Below are 23,418 nucleotides of genomic sequence, written 5' to 3' on the forward strand. Positions count from 1 at the left end.
GACACTATCTACTAGGTCATTTATATATATATATATTGTGAAAAGCAATGATCCCGTAACACTCCCCTGTGGCGCGCCAGAGGTTACTTTAACGTTTGTAGACGTCTCTCCATTGAGAACAACATGCTGTGTTCTGTTTGCTAAAAACTCTTCACTCCAGCCACACAGCTGGTCTGATATTCCGTAGGCTCTTACTTTGTTTATCAGGCGACAGTGCGGAACTGTATCGAACGGCTTCCGGAAGTCAAAGAAAATGGCATCTACGTGGGAGCCTGTATCTAATATTTTCTGGGTCTCGTGAACAAATAAAGCGAGTTGGGTCTCACACGATCGCTGTTTCCGGAATCCATGTCGATTCCTACAGAGTAGATTTTGCGTTTCCAGAAATGCCACGATACGCGAGCAAAAAACATGTTCTAAAGTTCTATAACAGATGGACGTCAGAGATATAGGCCTACAGTTTTGCGCATCTGCTCGACGACCCTTCTTGAAAACTGGAACTACGTGTGCTCTTTTCCAATCATTTGGAACCTTCCGTTCCTCTAGAGACTTGCGGTACACGGCTATTAGAAGGGGGGCAAGTACTCTGTGTAGAATCGAACTGGTATCCCGTCAGGTCCAGTGGACTTTCCTCTGTTGAGTGATTCCAGTTGCTTTTCTATTCCTTGGACACTTATTTCGATGTCGGCCATTTCTTTGTTCGTGCGAGGATTTAGAGAAGGAACTGCAGTGCGGTCTTCCTCTGTGAAACAGCTTCGGAAAAAGGTGTTTAGTATTTCAGCTTTACGCGTGTCATCCTCTGTTTCAATGCCATCATCATCTGGGAGTGTCTAGATATGCTGTTTCGATCCACTTACTGATTTAACCTAAGACCAGAACTTGCTAGGATTTTCTGTCAAGTCGGTACATAGAATTTGACTTTCGAATTCACTGAACGCTTCACGCATAGCCGTCCATACGCTAACTTTGACATCGTTTAGCTTCTGTTTGTCTGAGAGGTTTTAAACTTGCAGTGAAGCTCTCTTTGCTCTCGCAGTAGTTTCCTAACTTTGTTGTTGAACCATGTGACAAATTCTACCGCCGAAACGAAAACCAATAAATGGGCTTGTTAGTGGTGTACTTCTTCTTCTTTAACTATAAGGTAATCGAAAGAAAGAACAAAAGTAAACATCAATTACACGAGAGGCAGCGCCCCCAGCACCGCGTGGCTCTGACAGAGGATCGCAGGAATACCGCCAGTCCTGACGGCGACTGGTGGACGTTTCGCAGCAACTGCCACGTCTCGTGGAGCTGCAGCTTTCAGCTGGTCCTCCAGTGAGGGATCTGCAGCGCTGCTGGAAACGTTTCCACTGTCACTTGTCAATGGCGGTGAAGGTAGTTAAAACAGTGACTCCGCAACTGAAACCGCTGCAAGTGTGTGCAGTAATCCTCAAAAGTGGCAGGTATTTTTAGCTACAGGCCGTGCCGTACACAAAGGAACATGTTGGTGCCCCTTTGCGAAGTGCTACTGTACAAAGCCGTTCTAGGGAGGAAACACTTACGAACAGTTAAAAATGCACATTGTTCGTGAATACGGCGTACCTCGTTTACGACTCGTACGAACTTGGAGAATTTGTGGCAGTCATATTAATGCGAATTTGTGGCAGGAAGTTGGGGGGCAGTAGCGAGTGTAAGCACAGGGGATGTGAAGCACAATGCACGATAAAAGGCGGAAAACGGTGAGCAGTGAAAGCCGCTGGCGGCGTCGCTGAGTATAAAGGGGCGGCGACGCGCCGGGCAGCTGAGAGCGGACGCAGTCCGTCGGGCCGAGCGAGACCCGACATGGCGGCGGCGGGGGCGGCGCGCGGGGGCGGCGCGCTGCGGCGGCTTCTGCTGGCGGCGGGTGAGTCTGAACTCCACCCCCACCGCCCCCGGCAGCGGTTGTCGCAGGCGGTGGTGGCGACTTCCCGAGGGACCAACCTGCTGTCGCCGTCGCTCCCCGGACGTGGACGCTACTTACTTACTCACTCACTCACTCACTGGCCATACCGGACTCGAGAGTCCACTACCGCAGCAACGTATTTTCGCCACCTGTCCCTGTCTTGGGCTATTTCCTTCCATTTACCCTAATATCTTAATATTTCGATTTAACTCCACACCCTCTGACTTATCTGCTGCCATTCGTACGATATATTCTAGGACTAAATTAAAAAGTAGCGCAGACAGGGCGTCTCCCGGCTCAAGTCCGTTCTTTATTACAAATTCTTCTCACTCCAATTTCACCACGCGTGCTCTACCTTTTGTGTTTTTCAAACTCGCTTCTATAAGTCTAACATACTTCATTGGTATTCCAAGTTCCAAAAGAAATCTGTACAATTTTGATTGCAATACTGAATCATATTATTTTGTAAAATCTATGAAAAGATTATGAACTGGTTAATTGTATTCCCATTTCTTTTCCAAAATTTGACGCAGGGTGCAATCTGATCCTGGTGCTTTATAGTTTTTCAATTTGTTGATTGCATCTCTTACTTCCTTTAACATTGGCTCAGGTATCTGGGGTTCTGCTGTATGTATTTCGTACGCCTGCTCATTTCCTGCTTCCTGGTGTACATTTAACAGATGCTCAAAATACGCCCTCCATTTACTTAATATAGCACTGGGGTCTGTCAGTATTCCACCGGCATCCCCTCCAAGTGCAGTTGTCCAAGCCTTCAAGCCCTTCCTATACCCATTTATGTCTAGGTAAAGTTAGCAAATGTTTTTTGTTTTACTGTTTGTTTCCATTTTTGTACTTTCATTGTTCAAATAATACCTCTTCTTTGCCCGTAGCCTACGACCAACTTCCCTTCTCAAGTTCAAGAACTCCTCTCGTTTTCTGTCTCCCATTCTATCCCAACCTAATCGCGCTTTTCTCCTTTCCTCCACCAATTTCTTGCATTCCTCATCAAACCACGGTTTTCTCCTGTTCTTCTTAATTGTACCTATAGTGACCTTCGCTGCGTCTTTGATATTATTCCTCACAGCGATGCACTGTTTATTTACATCCTCGTCTTGATCTTCGTGTGACCTGAGAACATCAAACCTATTTGAAATTTCTGTCATGTACCTTCTAAAGTTTTCATCATTTAGCTTGTCAGTGTCGAACCTAAAACGTTCTGCATTGTCACACCTTGATGTTGCTGTAGATAGCCGTGGGTGATCTTTGGCAACTACAAGAAAATGATCAGAATCGCAGTGTGCTCCCCTGAAAGTCCAAACATTTTCTATTCTAGTGTGCCACCTCCGATCTACAACAACATGATCAATTTGGTTTCGCGTCTGTCCATCCGGAGAGACCCATGTTGCTTTATGAATGTCCTTCCTTTTGAAATGTGTGCTCTCAACAATCATGTCTTCTGAAACAGCAAAATTAACCACTCTTGTTATTCAAACTTTCTTTCCCAATTGTAGGCCGGAATCCTTCCTCCTTCCCTATCTTCGCTTTAAAATCGCCTATGATTAATTTTGTATCGTTCGAGGAGACCTCATCCCACAGTTGATCTTGTTCTTCATAAAAGCCGTCTTTAACAACCTCTTCAGTGTCCTAGTTGGTGTGTGTACATTAATTACTACTGGTCTATTCCATCTGCCGGACAACACTATTACTTATAGTCGGTCACTAATGAACCATATATCTCTGATTGCGTGAAGCACTTTTCTCTGTACTGCGAAACCTGTTCCGAAACTGTGAGCTTCCGCACCTCCATAGAAAAATGTATAGTTACCCCTCTTTATGCTACCCTCCCCCCGCCACCGAGTTTCCTGAATAGCTATAATATCTACATCGTATCTATCTAATTTGTGTAGTAATGTCTGGAACGTTCCTGGCCTGTTCAAACTTTTAACGTTCCATGTTCCCAACCTGAAAGTTCCTTTCGGCCTGAATCTCTTCGAAGTAGGTTCCGCCCGGAGATCCGAATGGGAACCTACGGAATATTTTACTCCAAAGTGACCCATGCCCATTACTGTTACTGCTTCTTGATGAACAGACTTGATAGTAAGAGAAGAAGAAACAGGGATGGTTCACCACGCCATCGTCAGCTCCCCACCGGCTGTCCGCGACTGCTTATTCGTTGTATTCGCAGCTACCCTTCATGTGTGAACGCCGTATCCCCTGGGGACGCGCTGTGCCGTGGTGGTAGGGGCTCAAGAGACAGACAGTGCACACTACTTAACCTGATACGATTGCGTAGTCAGTGGACATAAAAGTTTTCTGGGTGTGGTACCGCGTCATAATGTATAAACTACTGCTGCTGGAGAAAAACCGCGGCTGCAGCGGCCTTCTTCTAACCTAACTGGAACTAACACGTTAAGGACAACACACACACCCGTGCCCCCGAGGGAGGACTCGAACCACCGACGGGTGGCCGGGGGGAGACGAGGGGAGCCGTCGAACCGCGGCAAGGTGCCCAGACCGCGCGGTTACCCCGCGCGGCACGTGTTTAGCCGACGAGAAAGAGGGCCCCAGCGGTGACGCGGGCTTTCTGAAACTGTGTGTACGGTGGGTGATGCAACCACACCGTTTCCGAGTAACTGACGGAAAAAAATACGAATTTTCTGTCATAATAGCGCTAAATAAGTTGCATCATGTAACATGTTTGCCTGAGGTAATGGAGAGGGTAACAGCTTCCCATGCATCTGGTTCTGGGTTCGAATCTCATAACGGTTAGTAAGTATTTCTTTATTTTTAAATCTTTATCGACATGACACTGGTCATCATTTTTATTCAATTAATTCATTTAAATGTTTCTATATTCTGACATGACTGTGACTAAAATATAATTTAAAAGTTTACTTGACAGTACAATGATGAAACGAAACGATAGTCACACTACATAAATTTTTTCCTTTAAAAAGAACGGTTTACATTACCACTTTCATCGAACTACGTCGCCATTTTCAAACGTAAAAACATCAGTTGGAGAATATATAATGGTAATTATGACCATACATCTGGCAAAAATTGCGAGAAATAATGACGCCAGGCAATTGGGGCGACCGTCCAACAACCGAGTCACTACAAGTTGTGCCTACGGTTGCCCAGACGTTCGCTGCGTGTCCCAATGTAGGGTAGATAAAAACTACACCGTGGTGAAATTTGCCGAGAATTCCTGCTATGTGTCCTGCTGTGACTCAACGATCGTATGGCAGATATAAATTCACAAGTCGCAAGTGTGTCGAGCACAGCAAGTTTCCGTAAGCAATACAGCACACAATTTTACTATGTTCCGAGAAAAGAACCTCAGAACACAGCGTACTTTCATGTAGGACTGGCGCACTTCTCGTCCATACCATGGATGCGTCACAGCACGACACATCGCAAGAATTCTTGGCAAATTTCACCACGTTGCAGTTTTTATCTGTTCTACATTGCGACATGCAATGAACGTTTGGGCAACCGTAGGCTCAACTTGTAGTGACTCGGTTGTGCCATGGGCGCCTCAGTTAACTGGCGTCATTATTTCTCGTAATTTTTCTCAGATATGTGGTCATAATTCCCATTATATATTCCCCAACTGACGTTTCAACATTTGAAAATGACGACGTAGCTCGTCGAAACCGGTAATGTATCACTTTCTTTAAAAAAAAAATTATGTACTGTGACTATGGCTTCAGTATTGTAGTGGCAAAAAAGCTTTTTCATTTAAATGTAATTTTTAATTCTATTCTTTTGACACAAAATTTTTATCGTAATATCGACTTCTCCATTTGCTGTCACTTTTCCTCCTGTCATTCATTCCCCACCTGAAATCTTTGTTCACGAGATTTCAGTTAATTTTGTGTGTTAATTACGATTTAATTTCTTTTATTTTATCAGTGTCAGTGTCCACATTGTTACGTTCGTCATATCTATTTCTCATTTCGTTTTACTTTTAAACCCCTTTAATTTACACCTTCGTTATTTTGTACATAATGTAACAGGTATTTAGTCTGCATTTCAACTATTTGTATAACGATTATCGTGCAAAAAAAAAATAAAAAAAAAAGGAAATCGCAGATCTGGTAACAAGAAAACATTTCTTACATCATTACACAAGCAGAAACAGGTTATTTCGTCTTTTGTTTTTTAACTGATTTTCAAGTAACTGAATATTATAATAGATAAATATAATCAAATTCATATTCACAAAATTTCCGACTCGGAAAAGAATGATACGAAGAAAAAATGAAACAAATCAAAAACTTCGTGTGCTGATTAAAATGTGACAAAGGAATAGAAATAGAAAATTACATTGAAACGAATTAATTGAATAAAACTAATGATCAGAGTCATGTAAGAATAAAATAAAAATGATACTCTGGTACGGCGCGCCGCCAGACGTCGCGAACGTCGAAGACCCCTAGAGGTCTCTCTCTGCGCCGTCGCGCCGTTCAGCTCGCATTTAGTGTGAGGGCGCCACACTGGAACACGTGGTTCCAGCGGCCAATAGCGGCGCCCCCCAGCGTGTATTTAAGCGCCTGCCTCTCGCCCTGCCAGAACCTTTGTCCTACAAAACGTCCACCCTTTCCAGCGCCCTCACACCCTTCAACAGGTCTCCCTCGCTGCCCGTTCCATTTTCCACCTAAAAATGTACGCCACCTACTCCCACAACCCGGCCCATATCACCTTCTCCCGTCTCGACACCCTTGTCTAAATCCCTGTCATGGCGCGACAGCACTGTATCCTTTTCAACAATATCCGTTCCCTTCCCGCCAACAAGAACCTCTTCCTGCACACCCTTGCCACCCACCGTGTGGATGCCTTCCTCCTCAATGAAACCTTCCTCCAACCCCACCACACCGTCCACACTTCGACCTACCTCCTTCACCGCTCCGATAACCCCCTCCCAATTGCGCGTGGCGGAGTTGCCATTGGTCACCACCGCCAGATCCACGTTCGGCTCCAACCTCTCCTTCCCGACCCCACCGAACAGCTGATCCTTCTTCCCCGGCCTTACCGTTACCTGCGCCACCACCTATGTCCGCCCTAACGCCCCTCTTCCCTTCGACTTCCTCTCCCACATCGACCGTACCTTCTCCTCCTACGTGATCGCCGCCGACCTCAACATCCATAGTCGTTCCGCCGCCCAGTTACGGCGGTGGCATCGGTTACTCTCCTCCCTTCAAGGCGACCTCATCCCCATCCCCCAGCACACCCGTCCCGAATCCAACTCCACTCCCGATGTTATCCTTTCCTCCGCTAACCTCCTTGGCCGCATAACGGTGGATGTCCTGGAGCCTATTGGTAGCGACCATCTCCCTGTCCTCACCGTTTCAGACGGTCGTCGTCCCCGCCCCGACCCTCGTAATGACCCCCCCCCCCTAAGTACATCCATGACTATTCCCATGCCGACTGGAATGCCTACCGGGATACCCTCTCCACCCAGGTCGATAGCCACCCCTTCACCTACCGCCACCCTGACGATGTAACCCATGCCACCTCCTTTCTCCAGCAGACCTTGTCTGAGGCCGTGGAGGCCCACGTCCCTACTGTCGCCATCCACCCCCACCGTCCTACCTTACCCCCACAGGCTGTCCTCCTCCTCCGTGAATCCCGCCGTCTCTATACCGTGCCTTCCTCCGCACGCGTGACCCGGACACACTACGACGCCACCGGCAACTCCAGCGACACATTCGTAATTTGCTCGCGGCTAAGAAACGCCAGGACTGGCGACAGACATGCACCCGTTTAAATGCTACCCTACCTATCAACTCGTAAAAGTTCTGGTCCGCCTTCCGTCGCCTTACCGGAACTAAACCCTCCCCCTACTATCCTCTTCTCCATGATGATCACCCCTTCCCTGACGCCCTTAGTAAGGCCAATCACTTTGCCTCCTACCTGTCCGATGTCTTTTCCATCCCCGATGATCCCCAGTTCGATTACTCCCTCTTCCCGGATATCCGCGATCCAACTGACCTCTGTCCCTCCCCTCGCTCCTGGTTTCCAGTACTTGGACAACATTGCACACACGGAACTCAATGCCCCTATCACTACACAGGATCTCATTGCGACACTCCGCACGAAACGCAACACCGCTCCTGGTCACGATCGTGTCACCTACCGTCACCTTCGTGAAGCTCCTGTCTCTTTCCTCTACACCCTGGCCGGGCTCTACAATATAGTCCTCTCCACCGGTTACTACCCCGACCTGTGGAAAACCTCCCGTATCCTGATGTTCCTTAAACCTGGCAAACCGCCGTCCGCCGTCTCCTCGTACCGTCCCATCAGCCTTACCTCGGTCTTCAGCAAGGTCCTGGGATCCATCCTCACCTGCCGCATCCACCAGCATCTCCGCCAGCACCGCCTCCTTCCCGTTACCCAGTGTGGCTTTCGGCCGTCCTTCTCTTCCGACGACCTTGTCCTTCACCTCACTCATCTCCTTTCCGACCAGCTTAATTCCCGTCGCTCCGCAATCTTCCTCTCCCTGGACCTCGAACGAGCATGACCGCATTTGGCATTCCGGTCTCCTCTTCGAGCTCCAAACCATGGCCCTTTCCATTAACTACGTCCGTCTGATCGGCTCCTTTCTCTCCCACTGTCTTTCCTACGTCACCATCCATAATACCGACTCCTACACCTTTTTCCCCTCCACCGGTGTGCCCCAAGGCTCCGTCCTCTCCCCCCTTCCGTACCTTTTGTACACGGCAGACATGCCGCCGCCGTAGCCCCCCGTCCACCTTCTCCAGTTTGCCGATGACACGGCCTTCCTTGCCCTCGCCCCCAATTCAGCGCTCCCAACACCTTCTCCAATCCCATCTTGACCGGTTCACCGCTTGGTGCAACCAGTGGTTGCTCGAGGTCAATCCCTCCAAAACCCAGGCGATCATTGTAGGCAAAACCACCCCTTCCTTCCGCCTCCTTGATTTCTATCTCACCATCTATGGCTGTCCTATCGCCCTCACCCCCACCCTTAAATACCTTGGCGTCACCCTCGACCGTCGACTCTCCTGGACCCCCCATCTCCGGACAATCCGAGCCGAGGCACGCTCCCGACCGTCTCCACGAGCTCCTTTCCGGCCGTACGTGGGGTCTGGACCCCTCCACCATACTCCACACATAAATCCCTCATCCGCCCTATCCTTTGTTACACCCATCCGGCCTGGATCTCCACCCCCCCTACCATTTTCAAATCCTTGAACTCCATGCTCTCCGCCTCGCCTATCACATCCGTCTCCCCTCCCCCATGCGGATCCTGTACGATCTCATCCCGTTCCCCCACCTCCTCCTTTTCCTTGAAAGGATACAAATCCCGTACACCTCCCGCAAACTCGATCCTCCTCACCCGCTCGTCTCGCCCATCCTCTCCCACCCCCGCCCGCTGCCGCGCCTGTATTCCCACGTCCCACCCGGTCTCCATCTCTCCACTCTCCTTACCCTCTCCCAAGGTGGCTTCCGCCAGCTCCCCCTCCCTGACTATGTCCTCCTCCCCTCCATCTACCCCTCCTATCAACCTTGATCCTCCCTCCCTCTTCCTGTGTCTGTTCCTTTGGACACCCTCCCTCCCTCCTCCCTTTCTCCCCACTCCCTCCCCGGGCCTCCCCTCCCCTGTCCCTCTACTCCTCCTCCCATCTCCTCAGCCATTGGCATCTTTGTTCTCCCCTCTCCACCCTTCTTCCCCTCTTGGCAGGTCCCCGGACTCGCACACGCTACGTGGACTTTCGCACGCCGGAGATCGTCGCCATCGGTGTCTCGTGTGTGTGACGTCGTTTTGTGTGTTTAGTGTCCGCCGTCACGCTTCTACGTTCACTTGAGCCGTCGGCTTCACCAGTGTTATGTGCGCCGTGTCAACGTGTTTTCAGTGTCGTTATCGTCGAGTGTGAACGGCTCCGTGTTTTTTGTGTATCTGTGTTCATTCTGATTCTCCATTCTGTGTTCTGTTATTGTCAACACTATGGCTGAAGAGCGGCGTAGCATGCCGCTGACAGCCTACCTGATGGTTCAGGTATTAAAATAACAATAAAGGGAAAAAAAGCCCTGCCAGAGTAAATGTCTCTGGAGTGAGCATTGCGTTCTGCGCATGTTGTCAGCATTAAACCAGGATTGTCACGTGTTTCCGGGACTTCGCTGTGCGTGTGTGCTTTCCGCAGAGTTTGAAGTTTATAATATCAAGAGTTTTTGTTGTGTTTTCACCGTTTGTTGATAGTGTAATAGCGATGGTGAATTACTGTTGTTGCTGAAGATGCAAAGAAAAATATGTCAAAGGAGGGATAGTAAAAAAATTTCGAGACGCATTATAATTAAGGCTTGATTCTGTAGACCTATTTTTCTACGGTTTTATGACTATATAATAGATATTACGGCTCGTACAAAAGCTTACAAACAATCGCTTCCTCTCGTAAAGTTGCTAGTGGAAAAGGAAAGGGAATGGTTAGTTGTTTCAGCAAATACTATGTTCCATGAATTTATCAGTCACTTGTCGATTATGTATATAGATTTGAAAGACGGGAGACAGATAAATTCAATATAGTGGGAGTCTGTAATCGTCTTCGTATAATATGTGTGTCCAAAGCTTTCTGTTTACTATGAAGTTACAGTAGGAGACCATGTCCATGTTAAGCGTGTCTAGGACATGGAGAGTGATTATGTGAGATTTATATTTTAGTTTCCCAAAGGATGAACAACGAGTAAAGATGTGGCTCCAGGAAATAAGGAGGAGTAATTTTATGCCCATAAAATATTCCAAAGTATGTTCAAAACACTTTGAAGAGGAATGTTTAGACAGAGAAAAATTTGGACGTGTGTGGCTGAAGGTAGATGCTATACCAACCATTTTTAATTTTCCACAGTAGCTACTACCAATTTCTGCATTCAGCTTAAATACGTTTTCTGCACAAATCAAATAAAAAACACAATAGTGTAGCTAATAAAACTAAACATTCATCTTCTTTGGTGTATTTTGCCTTCAATTTACTTTCTTCACCATTTGATTAAGAAGCGTAAAATATTAGTAAACATGTCCCCAAACTATTTCGTTTGTGTCACTTTCCACTTCCCTTAATGCTGTTATATGGGTTGACTGTTACATGACCAACTGTATTTGCTTTACAGTACATTTATTCTCCGATCGCCTTTTTTCCCCCTTCTTACTCAGTCTACTATTTATTTAATAAACTGGGAGCAAGTACGTAAAATGCGTTAAATAAATACTTCAAAGTGTCACCAGTAAGAAAAATTTAGGTCGCAAAAACGAGAAAATAAATACCCATAAATAGCAGAAAAAAAGGACGAATTAGCAGGGATGTATGTAATCGCTAATGTGTGGCAAATTAGGTGTTTTTCGGACAGTTGCAAAAGTACTAAAGTACTGTCAAGTCGTTTTGCAGGACTACCACTGCAAAAATGTACGTCAGGCTCTGTAATACTATAAAGTGCGGTATCATACCAAAAACTACCAAAACTCGACTGCATCTGAACTATGACACCTATCGCAAAGAAGCTGAGTGTAATATCACTTTCCCTTAAAAGTTACGTAGCTGGTTTATTCCCGGTATCAAATGGATACTGTTAAAATATCTGCGCAACATGCATAAATAATCCACGACACGTACGAAAAGAATCCGTCTGTACTAGGGATGCAGTGACATTCTAAACATACAGGGCGCTATACGGACAAGCACAAGACGTCCCGAGAACACGTGACCAGGCCGGCAATGTATGTTCACAACGCAAAATCTGTTCTGCGCATGTGAATGCTCACTCCAGAGGTATTTACTCTATGCGCCCTGCCAGCGAGTCTAATCTCTGGAGACATCGGCTCGTCTCCGACAGCTTATTTACTTTCTTGTTCTGTGTACGAGTGGACGCGGTTGTTAGGTTTTCTTGTTCCTGTGTCGTCTCGGGCTTGTCGTTGTCGGTTCTGTCCTACGTCGTTCGTGTCCGTCCTCTGCCGTTGTGTTGTCGTTCGCGGGCCTCTCCGCGGCTCCCGCCGAGCTTTCCGTCACTTCAAACCCGCGTCTGTTCCGGTCGCCTTTGCTACAGCTGACGAGGATCGAACTCACAACCTCCTGCGCAAGTAAGCTGTCATCCTATCCTTTACACCATGCTACCGGGCTGTTGATGAGCTTTTTTAATGCTGTTGAGCGTCACACAAAACTCGAACCTTTTTTTTTTTTTATCAATTACTTGCCAACGACCGCTTACCAGGGTGAACGGTTGCAGTGTGGGGCACCTGGGACCTGAACCCACGTCACCGTGCAGGTCGCTTCAAAAAGTCGGGGTCGCGGATCGCTGGCGACTTCTGCCTGTACGGAGAAAACATGAGGGTGACAGAGTGGCGTTACATACGCCTACCTGCTTGTAACAAACCGGGAGTAAGAAACGCTCTTTGCTTATAGTCAGCAGATCATTTCTCACTCAACTTCAGAGTGCTGGCTTTTGCACGCAGTACGTCGGGATATTGTATCCTCACGAAAATGTAATGTGATATTCGCGAAAATTCATTGCCTTCGCCGAAATCTCTCCCCCACACTCTGTGAGATTTGTAAAATCACACTGGTTAATTCCCGCCACCCTCATCTTTTTTTTTCTCTGTACGCTGGTACTTAACTGCCTTATTCTTTTTGTTGTTCTTGTTGTTGTGATCTTCAGTCCTGACACTGGTTTGATGCAGCTCTCCATGCTACTCTATCCTGTGCAAGCTTCTTCATCTCCCAGTACCTACTGCAACCTACATCGCTCTGAATCTGCTTAGTGTATTCATCTCTTGGTCGCCCTTACGATTTTTCCCCTCCACGATGCCCTCCAGTACTAAATTGGCGATCCCTTGATGCCTCAGAACATGTCCTACCAACCGATCCCTTCTTCTAGTCAAGTTGTGCCACAAACGTCTCTTCTCCCCAATTCTATTCTATACCTCCTCATTAGTTGTGTGATCTACCCATCTAATCTTCGGCATTCTTCTGTAGCACCACATTTCGAAAGCTTTTATTCACTTCTTGTCCAAACTATTTATCGTCCATGTTTCACTTCCATACATGGCTACACTCCATACAAATACTTTCAGAAACAACTTCCTGACACTTAAATCTATATTCGATGTTAACAAATTTCTCTTCTTCAGAAACGATTTCCTTGCCATTGCCAGTTACATTTTATATCCTCTCTACTTCGACCATCATAAGTTATTTTGCTCCCCAAATAGCAAAACTCCTTTACTACTTTAAGTGTCTCATTTCCTAATCTAATTCCTTCAGCATCACCCGATTTAATTCGCCTACATTCCATTATCCTCGTTTTGCTTTTGTTGATGTTCATCTTATACCCTCCTTTCAAGACACTATCCATTCCGTTCAACTGCTCTTCCAAGTCTTTTGCTGTCTCTGACAGAATTACAATGTCATCGCCGAACCGCAAAGTTTTTATTTCTTCTCCATGTATTTCAATACCTACTCCGAATTTTTCTTTTGTTTCCTTCACTGCTTGCTCAATATACAGATTGAATAACATCGGGGAGAGGTTACAACCCTGTCTCACTCCCATCCCAACCACTGCTTCCTTTTCGTGTTCCAGTAGTAAAGGAGTTTTGCTATTTGCTGCTTCCTTTTCGTGTCCCTCGACTCTTATAACTGCCATCTGGTTTCTATACGAAGCATATGTTTTATTTTGTAACCACATTCGACAGAGTTCAGGTGAAATGAATGAACTGTGCAGAGGCCGTGACGAATTTCGTCGTTCCGAAACCATTTTATGAAGCAAGTGTTTGGCGCTGAATGAGATACCTCTTCTTGCGGGACTGTTTCTGTCGCGTTCTCTGGAGGCGCCAGCATTTCGCTTCGGCCACCCTGCCCGCGTCGATCACTTCTTAAGTATTGTTCGTGCACTTCGTAACTCCCCAACTGAAAAGCGTCTCCCCCGGAGTAGTGGGTCGACAGTCCGCGAGCCACTACGACTGTATGCCCCAGACGTGCTGCGCAGAGCTCTGAAGACGGCCCTGGCTACCGAAACGTCGCGTGCGTGCCGGCGTCTTTGGTTCATCCTCGACAGAGACAATACACGCCTCAGGACGTGACCTTTTTTCCTGTACTCAGAAAAGCGACCTACGTATGGCAGGTACGCTGTAGTCCGCCAGTCTGTTAATGGTAGCTGTCGCGTCTCGCCCTGTTGAACGGATGCGAGTAGTGAAAGCATTCGGCGACTTTTTAGCAATGATCGAATTGCCCGACATAGCTCCTGGGAGATTCTCGATTTTCGGCATTTACGACTCTAGATGTGAAGGAGCTAAACGAAGAGTGTGAAACAGTAACGAACATTACAACGAACAGAGTGAATGCGGATGTGAAAGACCAGCTGCGTTTATATTAACCTTGAAGCTTGATAATTTCGTGCTTCACGTTTTAGCACGTTACACCCACTGCCACGTAATATGAGGGCCGAACATCTTCGGGGGAGACGTTGGCGACCTGTGGATCAAAATGAAAATCTTGGCCTCCTCGTCATTCTGCGACTTTCACAATTCCACGTGTGGATCTGCAACCACCCACCCCAAACACCGAGCTGCTCGGAGACTCGCCTTATTCTTCTTCTTCTTCTTCTTGCGTTACGGCCTCTGCAGGACCACAGGTAGCGCCTTCGAGGACTGCAATTTTCTCTTCTTCTCCCAGAACCTCTTCACTCTTTTTCTTCTCTCTCGCACTTCTCCGGAGATCTTCAGTGTCCTTTTCTCCTGTCCGCTCCACTGGTCACACTCTAATCTTTTCCTGTATTCCTCTCTGTCGTTGATCTCCGGCATATTGGTCGGTGTATATTTGTTCCTCCAACTTTCCTTTCCTCCGACCTCGATCCGCAATTCCATCCAGTCCTTCCGAAGTTCAACGACCCACTCGGTTCCTGTCTTTCCCCTTGTCCTTCCTGTTGTTTCCCACACTCTCTCCGTCACTCGTCCGTACCCACCTAACTACATGTCCGGCAAACCTTGCCTTTTCGAGTCTGATTTCCCCGGATGTTGTTCTCATGTTCCGGTACAGTTCTTCCCTAGGCCTTCGCATCCGCCTCTCTCCACCTCTCTTGGGACCTGGTATTTTTCTCTGTATTTTCTCTCTTCTTTCTCTAGTTGTTCTGCAGAGCACGCAGTTGGTGGGCTCTGCCGAGGGTTGTTGGCCGTCGTAACTAATTCCACGGCAGCCTTCTACATTCTGAGACGCTTTCAGTTCTGTTTCCGTTATTTGTTTCACTCTTCGTGACGTGACTTCTCAAAGTATGAGCATTTTGTGGAAATCAGAATTATAGGAAATGCTAATTTACAGCTTCTTTCGAACACATCTGCTGCTATATTTTTCTTTTGTGCGTCATTGTTGTCACGTTTACATTACAAGCAGACTTATTTGAGACTTTCCGTAGATTAATGGCCAGTACTAAGATTAATTTTATACTCGCAGCTCATACTGAACTAACCAATGATTTGTTGTGATCTGCAGTCCAGAGACTGGTTTGATGCTGCTCTCCATGCTTCTCTATCCTGTGCAAGCTTCTTCATCTCCCAGTACCTACTGCAACCTACATCCTTCTGAATCTGCTCAGTTATTCATCTTTTGGTCTCCATCTACGATCTTCAGCCTCCACGCAGGCCTCCAATTGGTAATCCCTATCAACTCTTCTCACCAGTTCTATTCAGTACCTCCCCATTAGATATGTGATCTACCCATCTAACCTTCAGCATTCTTCTGTAGCACCACATTTCGAAAGCTTCTATTCTCTTCTTGTCCAAACTATTTACCGTCCATGTTTCACTTCCATACATGGCTACACTCAATACAAATACTTTCAGAAAGGACTTCCTGATACTTAAATCTACACTCGATGTTACCAAACCAAATTTCTCTTCTTGAGAAATGCTTTCCTTGCCATAGCCAGTCTACATTTTATATCCTGTTTAGTTCGACCGTCATCAGTAATTTTGCTTCCCAAATAGCAAAACTCCTTTACTACTATAAGCGTGTCATTTCCTGATCTAATTCCTTCAGTCTCACCTGATTTAATTCGACTACATTCCATTATCCTCGTTTTGCTTTTGTTGGTTTCCGTCTTATATCCTCGTTTCAAGACGCTGTCCATTCCGTTCAACTGTTCTTCCAGGTGCTTTGCTGTCTCTGACAGAATTACAATGTCGTTTGCAAACCTCAAAGTTTGATTATCTACATAAGAGCAGACAGGAAACACCGGTTATAGACGATTCTCGAACGGTTATAAATTTGTCCGGAAAAGAGTTATCCAGGGAAGAAACTTCTGTTCTCTCGAAAGGAGGTAATTTTGCAATTACTCCACTGAAGATTCCAACGGAGGATATTGTAGCTAATATAGAGGCGGGGATTCGGCTGTTACCATCACACACTGCTGATGAAGTTAGGATGGAAACAGCCAGGATACTGCGTATAGCTAAGCCACCTAGCAGTAATCTGTCTCAAGGAGAAAAGAAAGCATTACGGCAGATTAATGCGGACAAGAGTATTATTGTACTTTCTGCTGACAAGGGAAATGCTACCGTGGTGATGAAGAGTGAAGACTACCACGAGAAGATCAGTGACCTTTTGGATCTTACCACTTATAAAAAGTTGAAAAAGGATCCTACAACGAAAGTGTTGACAGTTACCAATCAATTAATAAAAAAGTCTTCTATTCCTTCAGAGGATAAAAAAGTTCTTTGTAAAACGGAAGCTTATCCTCCAAGATTATATGGGCTACCTAAGGTGCATAAACCTAATCTGCCACTTAGACCGATAGTAAGTGCTATTGGATCCCCTACTCAAGAGCTGGCTAGACATCTTGCCACCTTGTTACAACCGTTTATTGGAAAAACTGACCATCATATTAAAAACTCTATGCACTTCATCGAAAAATTGAAGGAGATTACCGTCAGCCCCAGTGATATTCTTGTCAGCTTTGATGTTGTGTCTCTGTTCACCATGGTTCCTGTCAACGAAGCTCTTGCTTGCATATCTGACATATTTCCGACTGATATAGTAGCTTTGTTTAGACATTGCCTTTCCACGACTTATTTTCAGTATAATAATGAGTTCTATGAACAAATTAATGGAGTGGCAATGGGTAGCCCTCTAAGTCCAGCCGTTGCTAATATTTTCATGGAATTTTTTGAACAGCAAGCACTGCAGTCAGCCAGAAAAAGGCCTTTAAAGTGGTATCGGTATGTGGACGACACTTTTGTCATATGGAATCACGGTGAAGAAGAACTGAACCGTTTTTTGAAGCATTTGAATAGCATTAATTCAAAAATACAATTCACTATGGAGACAGAAGATAATGGACAGATAAATTTTTTGGACGTCTCAGTAATTAAACGAGCAGATGGGACTCTGGGTCACAAAGTCTACAGAAAAGATACGCATACCGATCGTTATCTTCATAAGCATTCAAACCATCATCCCAGGCAGAAGAGAGGTATTATCAAGACATTGGTGGACAGGGCTAATGAAATCTGTGAGCCAGCTTATTTGCAAGAGGAACTAAACCACTTGCGAACCGCTTTCCAGAAAAATGGGTACGCTGGCAAGGAGATAGATAGAGCACTCCATCCCAGAAGAAAAATGTCAGAAAACGTGCAACAACAACAACCATCGGTGGGGAAAGTTTTTCTTCCATTCATCCACAATGTTACGGACCGTATCGGGAAAGTGCTGGCCAAGTTCAGAGTTGAAACAATCTTCAGACCCACCAAGAAGATTAGTGAATGCTTAAGATCGGCGAAAGATGCAAGACACCCTCTAGCTACTCCTGGTGTCTATAAGATTCCGTGTAGTTGTGGTAAGGTTTACATTGGAACCACAAAAAGAAGTATCAATACTCGCCTAACTGAACATAAAAGGAACTGTCGACTGGGACACACGGACAAATCGGCTGTAGCGGAACATGTTTTTGAAACGGGTGACCATCAAATAAAATTTAGTGAGACGAGCGTGCTAGCTAAGACATCGCATTATTATGCACGTATGTATAGAGAGGCTGTAGAGATTTTTAAACACCACAATAATTTTAACAGGAAAGAAGAAGGCTTGAAGCTAGATAAGATATGGCGATCGACTCTATACCAAAGATGTGACAATCGATTACCTTCGATCGAGAGTAATGACGCCAGCCAGAGATAGTTTTACTGTTGACAACACGTGACGAGTGGTGGCGCCCTCTACGCGCTCTATATAGACAGGACCTCCACGGCCTAGCAGCCAGTCGTAGACTCAGCTCAGATGATGTTGCCCGCAGCTGGCAACGAAACGTCAGGGAGAAGTATTTCTACTATTGGACCACGGCCTCTTAGCCCGGAAGTTTTAATTACTCAAAGTTTTTGTTTCCTTTCATGCATTTTTGGCGCTACTCCAGATTTTCCTTTTGTTTCCTTTAGTGCTTGCTCAGTATGCAGATTGAATAACACTGCGGATAGGCTAGTACCCTCTCTCACTCCCTTCTCAACCACTGCTTCCCTTTGATGCCACTCTACTCATAACTGCCTTCTGGTTTCTCTACAAATTGTAATCAGCCTTTCGCTCCCTGCACTTTATCCCTGTGCCTCTAACCTGGTCGTAGGTCGTGTTCCAAAAATGAAGAACATAGAGACAGAAGTGATGACACTTTCTGCAGGACCTGACCATCATTTTGCAGGACAATGCTGAAGCACATACAGCCCGAGCTGTTATTGGTTTGATTGACTGATGGGGCTGCTAAGTGCTTTACCACCTACTGCACTCCCCTGACTTTAGCCCTCGAGAGTTCAACTCGATTTCTTAAGTGAAGGAAGCACTGCACGGCATTCGCTTCAGAACTGCTACAAATTCGTCGGGCAACACACCGTGCCTTTCGAATTGTCAACACAACTGGCACTGCTAAGAGTATCCTACGACTTCCACATCGCTGGCAGCGGGTTATACACAACGCTGGTGACTACTTTGAAGGTCACTAAAACTTTGAAACACGTATCTATTTTGTACGAGCTGTAAATTGCCACTATTAAAGTTCCAAACCCCGTATCTTCACGCACTTACATTGTTACAACAAAAAAATTCGACTCCGGCAGACGAGCGTGCAGCTTCGCTGCCTTCACATACGGCTCCGCCCTCTTCTGCAACAAAAAGTCGCGTGCGTTACTCCCACCTCACTACTATAGTTGTCGGCACCGACCGGCGCCTCATCAGAATTTATTTATGTATTTATTGTTCCGTGGGACCAAATTAAGAAGTCTCCATGGTCATGGAACGAGTCAATACATGAAATTGTAACACGATAGTAGAAACAGATAAAATGAAAGATAAGAAACCTATTCAGGCGACAATTCGTAAGTTTAAATAAAGAAAATCAACAATGTGACATTGGAATTTGCTTAATTTTTCAGCTCTTCCAGGAGCTCCTCGACAGAATAGAAGGAGTGAGCCATGAGGAAACTCTTCAGTTTAGACTTAAAAGCGTTTGGGCTACTGCTAAGATTTTTGAGTTCTTGTGGTGGCTTATTGAAAATGGATGCAGCAGAATACTGCACTCCTTTCTGCACAAGAGTCAAGGAAGTGCATTCCACATGCAGATGTGATTTCTGCCTAGTATTAACTGAGTGAAAGCTGCCGACTCTTGTGAATAAGCTAATATTGCTAACAACAAACGACATTAAAGAAAATATATACTGTGAGGGCAATGGCAGAATTCCCAGACTATTGAATAGGGGTCGACAAGAGGTTCTCGAACTTACACCACACATAGCTCTAACAGCCCGTTTTTTGAGCCAAAAATACCCTTTTTGAATCAGAAGAATTACCCAAAAAAATAATATCGTACGACATAAGCGTATGAAAATATGCGAAGTAAACTACTATTCGTGTTACTGTCACTTATTTCAGATACTGTTCTAATGGTAAATAAACCAGCATTTAGTTTCTGAACAAGATCCTGAACATCGTCTTTCCACGACAGCTTACTATCTATCCGAACGCGTAGGAACTTGAACTGTTCCGTCTCGCTTATAATATGCCCATTCTGTCTGATCAAAATATCGGTTCTTGTTGAATTGTGAGTTAGAAACTGTAAAAACTGAGTCTTACTCTGATTTAGCATCAAATTATTTTCCACAAGCCACGACCTTATTTCATGAACTACATTATTTGATAATGTTTCAATATTACTCACAAGATCCTTCACTACCAAGCTGGTGTCAGCAGCAAACAGAAATATTTTTGAATCACGTGTAATACTAGAAGGCTCCGCTCTCTGCCGCCTCCGCTCTCTCCCGCCTCTGCTCTCTCCCGCCTCCGCTCCCTCCCGCCTCCGCTCCCTCCCGCCTCCGCTCCCTCCCGCCTCCGCTCTCTCCCGCCTCCGCTCTCTCCCGCCCCCCGCCTCTCTACGCCGGCGACGCCTCACGGCGGGACGGACGCCGCTGTCGGTTCCAGCTCTGCTGCCGCTGGTGCTACGCGTTCCAGAGGCGGTGGCGGCGCCGCAGGACCCGCCTCCAGATGAGGCTCCAGCAGACGAGGCTCCAGCAGACGAGGCTCCAGCAGATGGGGCTCCAGCAGACGACCCGCCGGCGGAGGACAGGGCGAAGTCGGCTGCAAACGCCCCGCCGCCTGGAGATTCGGGCGACGGTGATGCAGCGGATTCGGGGGAGGAGGCGACGGAGGCGGCGGCCGCGGCCGCGGAGGCGGCGACGGAGGCGGCGACGGGGAACCACACGGGGGGCAACGACACGTCGCCCGTGCCGCCGGACTGCGAGACCGAGTGCGACGACTGGAAGTTCGAGATCCTGGCCAAGTGCGACGGCGAGCTGATCGGCTTCGACAACCTCTGCCACTACTACAACCACAAGTGTGTCCACTACGAGGCCGGTGAGCGCTGACTGCCGCCGGCGCACCCCTCTCCGCTCTGCCGCCTCACGTCCCCTCTGCGCACTATTATATCTCTCAAAAAAAAAAAAAAAGTGCAACTAATACATTTTTAGAGGAAACATTTTCCTACTAAATCTGTTTGTCTTTTCATTTACCGTGATCTGTTACTAATTTTTAGTCAAGTTAGTTTTTATGTTTAGCTTTCAAAAAAATACAAAAGCGATGTATTAAGCAAAATAATGAATGTCGTAGGTTGCCAATTACGTATAATATCTGGTTTTATCGAGCAGTTACGTTACGACGGAAACAAATGCTACCGCAGCACAATGCTTGCGTACCTTATTCCAGCCAACACCAGAACGAACAGAACAAAACAGACTAGACAGAAGAATGAGCATTGCATTGTGTTTTATACTCTTACAAAGATGATAATACTTCTTTTAATCACTTACACATTATAATCTCATACAACAAAAATCGTGTCTTTCCTGCATCTATCGATCTATATTGTATATTTTTACTGTTAGTATTATTACCTTTCGCAGATAAATCGATGTTTGCAGTTCATTTAGAGTCACACACAGTCATTTTTATTTATGTTTCACTCGATAATGGTGAATATTGAAAAACGGACACTACAGCACATTACTAATATTTTATTCGTGCAGTTCTAGTGAACATTACTATTTTTGCAAAGTGTGTTTTAATGTTCCGAAACGAGACGTTATACGAGGGTAAGTCAATTATAATCCGCTGTTTAGTGATATTTTTGTTTATTTTGCTACTACTGTCATTTTACGTTGATGGCGCACGCTTTGTTTATTTGTTGTTATCCCTTTGCAATTTCCGACCTGCTAGGTCAGTTTGGTTCTCGCTGCCGTACTGTTAACCGTGGCTGCTCCGCCGTCTATTCGCACCAGAGAAGAGCGACGTCCAGTGGTCCGTGTCTTGTGCTGGGAAGGCGTATCAGGGGCCGGAATTCATCGAACACTTCCCGTACAGTACGAGAATACTGTTTTGCCACAACGGGGTGCCTACGAATGTATTTAAAAATTCCGAAATGGTCGCACAAGTGTTACGCACGATGAAGGAGCCGGACGACCGCCTACCGCCACAAATGAACAAACCATTGAGCGTTCGCGTGAAATGATTCTGTTACACAGACGACTAACTACTGACCAAGTGGCACATCGTCTGCAAATTAGTCACGGTTCTGCCTACGAAATGATCCACAACAGGCTTGGGTTTCATAAACTTTGTGCAAGATGGGTCCCAAAACAACGCACACACTTGCATAAACAAACACGCTGGGACACCTGCAAAAACATTTGGATCGCTGTGGCAATGAAGGGGACAACTTCTTAGACAGGATTAATACTCGTGACGAAACATGGATCCATCACTGCGAGCCGGTGAGTAAACGGCAGTGTATGGAATGCAAACATCCAAATTCGCCGTGCAAGAGAAAGTTCCAGACCCAACGGTCCGCAGGAAAACTGATGTTCACGGTTTTTTGGGACGCACAGGGTCCAGCACTGCGATGTTATGGGGAAAGGGGCACAACAGTAAACAGTGTACGTTACAGTGAGATGCTTACTGCCAGGCTAAAGCCTGCAGTTGGAAGCAAACGGCGAGGACTGGTGTCAAAAGGTGTTGTCTTGTTGCACGACGATGCCCGTCCGCATACTGCTGCCCACCCTGCTGAAACGCTCCAGAAACCCAAATTTGAAGTACTGGATGACCCTCCGTACAGCCCCGATCTTGCCCCTTCTGACTTATCGCTTGTTTGGTCCACTCACACTGGCATTAAGGGGCCGCCGATCTGCCTCGGACGCAGCAGTGGAAGAAGCGGCCCATTCCAGGCTCCCAGCTCAACCGAGAAGCTTCCTTTATGAGGGCGTCGGGAAGCTTGTACAACGGTGGACCGAGTGCGTTGAAACGCAAGGAGACTGTGTCGAAATATTAACTTCTTCTAACTTTCCTATTTGAGTACAATAAAATTTTGTAACTACTTTGCGGATAATAATTGACTTACTCTCGTACGAATAGAGTATCACCATCTAGGGCTTTGTAAAGTACATACGAGGGTGTTTGAAAAAATAATGCCCCACATTTTTGCTGTCAGAACATATTTATTTCTAACAGTCAGAATTTGTTGACAATATACATCAACATGTCTTGTCGACGTCTTGTTTTTCTACGTGGTCTCCATTACGTTCTATGGCCGTGAGCCAACATTGTGCAAGACCCCGTGCTATTCCCTGCTGGTAAAAGCTCTCGCCCTGTAGGCGAAGCCATGTTCTCCGCGCACCCTCGTCATCTTCAGGCTGTGTTCCCCGTACAGAACCCTTGAGCGGCCCAAAGAGGTGCAAGTCCGAGGCTGCCAGTTCTGGCCTGTAGGGTGGATGGGGCAGCGATGTCCAGCCCAATTTGGCGACGTGTTTCCGCGTGTGTGGGCGTGCATTATAGTGTCGGAGCAAGATTTCTGCTGGATTCTCGCCCGATCGGACACGTCGGGAACGGTTCTTGAGTTTATTCAGAGTCTTCACGTATGTCTGTGACCCTCTCGGCGTCACATCCACGAGAATGACGCCACCACAATACCAGAAG

At 46.4% G+C, this 23,418-nt stretch overlaps 1 protein-coding gene across 1 annotated transcript in view; it reads left to right on the plus strand.

The window, feature by feature from the left end:
- The window catches only part of LOC126212799 (fibrous sheath CABYR-binding protein-like), a 199,260-nt gene that overhangs the window by 70,891 nt on the left and 104,951 nt on the right, over positions 1 to 23,418 (plus strand). Inside the window, exons 2-3 of the mRNA XM_049940200.1 lie at positions 20,377 to 20,540; positions 20,625 to 20,808. Of these exons, the coding sequence (XP_049796157.1) occupies positions 20,377 to 20,540; positions 20,625 to 20,808 (348 nt within the window). The remainder of the gene's footprint in view (positions 1 to 20,376; positions 20,541 to 20,624; positions 20,809 to 23,418) is intronic.

Source organism: Schistocerca nitens, chromosome 11, assembly GCF_023898315.1.
Source record: "Schistocerca nitens isolate TAMUIC-IGC-003100 chromosome 11, iqSchNite1.1, whole genome shotgun sequence".
In the NCBI taxonomy this organism is placed as follows: Eukaryota; Metazoa; Arthropoda; class Insecta; order Orthoptera; family Acrididae; genus Schistocerca; species Schistocerca nitens.